General features: G+C 55.3%; 1 protein-coding gene across 1 annotated transcript; it reads right to left on the bottom strand.

The window, feature by feature from the left end:
- Nucleotides 1–417: 417 nt before the first annotated feature.
- Nucleotides 418–2,209, bottom strand: LOC101273819 (serine/threonine-protein kinase pim-1-like). The gene is given in 1 exon segment (XM_033411217.2): nt 418–2,209. A coding segment is annotated over 1 exon segment (1,260 nt). The 5' UTR covers nt 1,846–2,209; the 3' UTR covers nt 418–585.
- Between the last annotated feature and the right edge of the window lie 286 nt (nt 2,210–2,495).

Genomic DNA, 2,495 nt, shown 5'->3' with positions numbered 1-2,495 from the left:
CGGGCTTCCTCTAGTTGTGGCGAGCGGGAGCTACTCTTTGTTGCGGTTCGTGGGTTTCTCATCACAGTGGCTTCTCTTGTTGTGGAGCACGGGCTCTAGGTGAGCGGGCTTTAGTAGGTGTGGCACGTGGGCTCCAGGAGCATGAGCTTCTGTAGTTGCAGCACACGGGCTCAGTAGTTGTGGCTCGCGGGCTCTAGAGTACAGCCTCAGTAGTTGTGGCGCACGGGCTTAGTTGCTCTGTGGCATGTGGGATCTTCCCGGACCAGGGCTCGAACCCGTGTCCCCTGCCTTGGCAGGTGGATTCTTAACCACTGTGCCACCAGGGAAGCCCTCAGCAGAACTCCTGAGGAAGGGAAGAGTTCCATGGCTGGATTCTGACCCACTCCCACCTCCCACCCCCCACCCCCACCCCTGGGATTTTGCAAAGTCCAGCAATGCTGGACACCGATGAGAAGCAGAGCTTCTATGGGAGGAGCTGAGGCCTAGGACGGCTGGAGTGGAGTCTCCTCCTCTCTTTGGGAGGCGGCCTCCAGGGCCTGGGGTCTGGAATGAGTTGTAAATGTTGTTCCTGTATCAAGCACTGTCCTACTTGGAGAGAAGTGTCACTGGTACTTGGGAAGCTAGAAACACACACTTCCCCTCCTTTAAGCATCTGACAGAGAAGGGAGAACCTGCCCAGAAGCTTCTCCTGGGCCTTGGCAACAGGCTGTGGAGATGGATCTCAGCAGTTTCCTGGGGCAGGAGGACATCTTGCATGCATGGATGGTTCTGGATTTCTTTGAAGGATGGCCGATCTGATGGTCTCAGGGCCAAGCACCATCTAATGAGATGTTGACACTCTGAAGAGACCCTCTGCCTGAAGAAAACTTGGCCCCTGATGGTCTCCTCATCGTGCTCAAAGGGAATATCTCCACAGACCATATCCTACAGCAGGATCCCCAGAGCCCAGACGGCTGCTGACTTGCCATGGTAGCGATGGTAGTGGATCCACTCTGGAGGACTATGTGCTCGGGTCCCATCGAAGTCCGTGCAGACGGTGTCCTCGAGCAGCGCCCCCGACCTGAAGTCGATGAGTTTGAGCTCACCGAGACTGAGGTCGATAAGGGTGTTCTCAGCCTTGCCGTCGCGGTGAAGCGCCCCGCAGCTGCGGCAGTGCCGCACGGCCTGCAGCATCTGCCAGAAGCAGCTGTGGGCCAGCTCCGCCTGCAGGGCCCCCATTTCCGTGATAAAGTCGAAGCGTTTTTGCGCTGGCTCGGGCCTGTCCAGGATCAGGGCGAAACTGCTGGGTCTCTCAAACCAGCCCAGGAGCCTGATGACGTCAGGGAAGCCCGAGCTCACCTTCTTCAGCAGAACCACTTCCATGGGCACTCGGGAGCCGTCAGGCAGCTCTCCCCAGCCTGAAATACAGTCCTTCTCCACGTGCTTGATGGCCACTGGCAAGTGGTCGGTGACATGGATGCCGGAGTAGACGGAGCCGAAGCCGCCGCTGCCCAGGAGCGGGCCCACCTGGCACTGTGACTCCAGGGGCTCCTTCTCCTTGCCGGGCGCCAGCTTGGTGGCGTGCAGGTCGTTGCAGGGTGCGGCACGCAGGCGGGCAAGACAGTTGGATTTGGACAAGAGCATCCCAACCTCCAGGATGTCAGTGTAGGGACGGAGTCTGGAGGAGCTGCAGCAGGAGCTGGGGCTGGGGTTGTGCCGGTGGCTGTGCCTACGGCTGGGGCTGAGGCTGTGCTGGGTCTTCGTTGCAGCAGGTGGGCTCCTTAGTTGCGGCACGTGAATGCCTAGTTGTGGCACGCGTGTGGGATCCAGCTCCCTGACCAGGGATTGAACCCAGGCCCCCTGCATTGGGAGCGTCGAGTCTTATCCACTGTGCCACTAGGGAAGTCCCCTTAATATTTTTCTTTGTGTAAAAAGCAAAGGCTCAGGATCAGAGGCTGTATCATTCTTTGAGTGAATGTCATGAAGATCATCAATCATCAGATCAATACACACACGGTCACTGGTGTCTGGAATTCTCTTTGTGTACTTGAGCACCACTTGCTATTTTAAAATATTAATTCAGTGAACCAAAATCATACTATCTATCTACCCATGCAACCATCCATTAGAGACATGGTATAATGCAGAGGAGAGAAGCATGGACTCGACAGCCAGACTGCTTCAGTTTGAAGTCTAGCTCTACCATTATTAGCTCTGTGACCTGGAGGGAGTGATTCAGGGATCTATTCTCCGAGTCATTCTTCTTTTCACAAGAAATGCAGAGCCTGTTTGCACCTGAGTAGTTTTGCAGCCTGCTTCCTGCCTGCAGAAGTCTGAGGGTTCAAAGGCCTCTTTTCCTTTTGTACTGTCTCTGCTCATTTCAGTCCAGAGCTGGTTGTTTATGCCAATACGTTTCTTTTAAAAATGTTGTGGGTCTCCTATGAATTCAGGAGGGGCTTAGCTGGGTGAAGTTGCAGACAAATTGTTGGCCAGGGTTAGGGTCCAAAGAAGGCTTG

This window comes from Orcinus orca, chromosome 16, assembly GCF_937001465.1.
Source record: "Orcinus orca chromosome 16, mOrcOrc1.1, whole genome shotgun sequence".
NCBI classification, from domain to species: domain Eukaryota; kingdom Metazoa; phylum Chordata; class Mammalia; order Artiodactyla; family Delphinidae; genus Orcinus; species Orcinus orca.
This window is presented reverse-complemented; position numbering and strand designations above follow the sequence as displayed.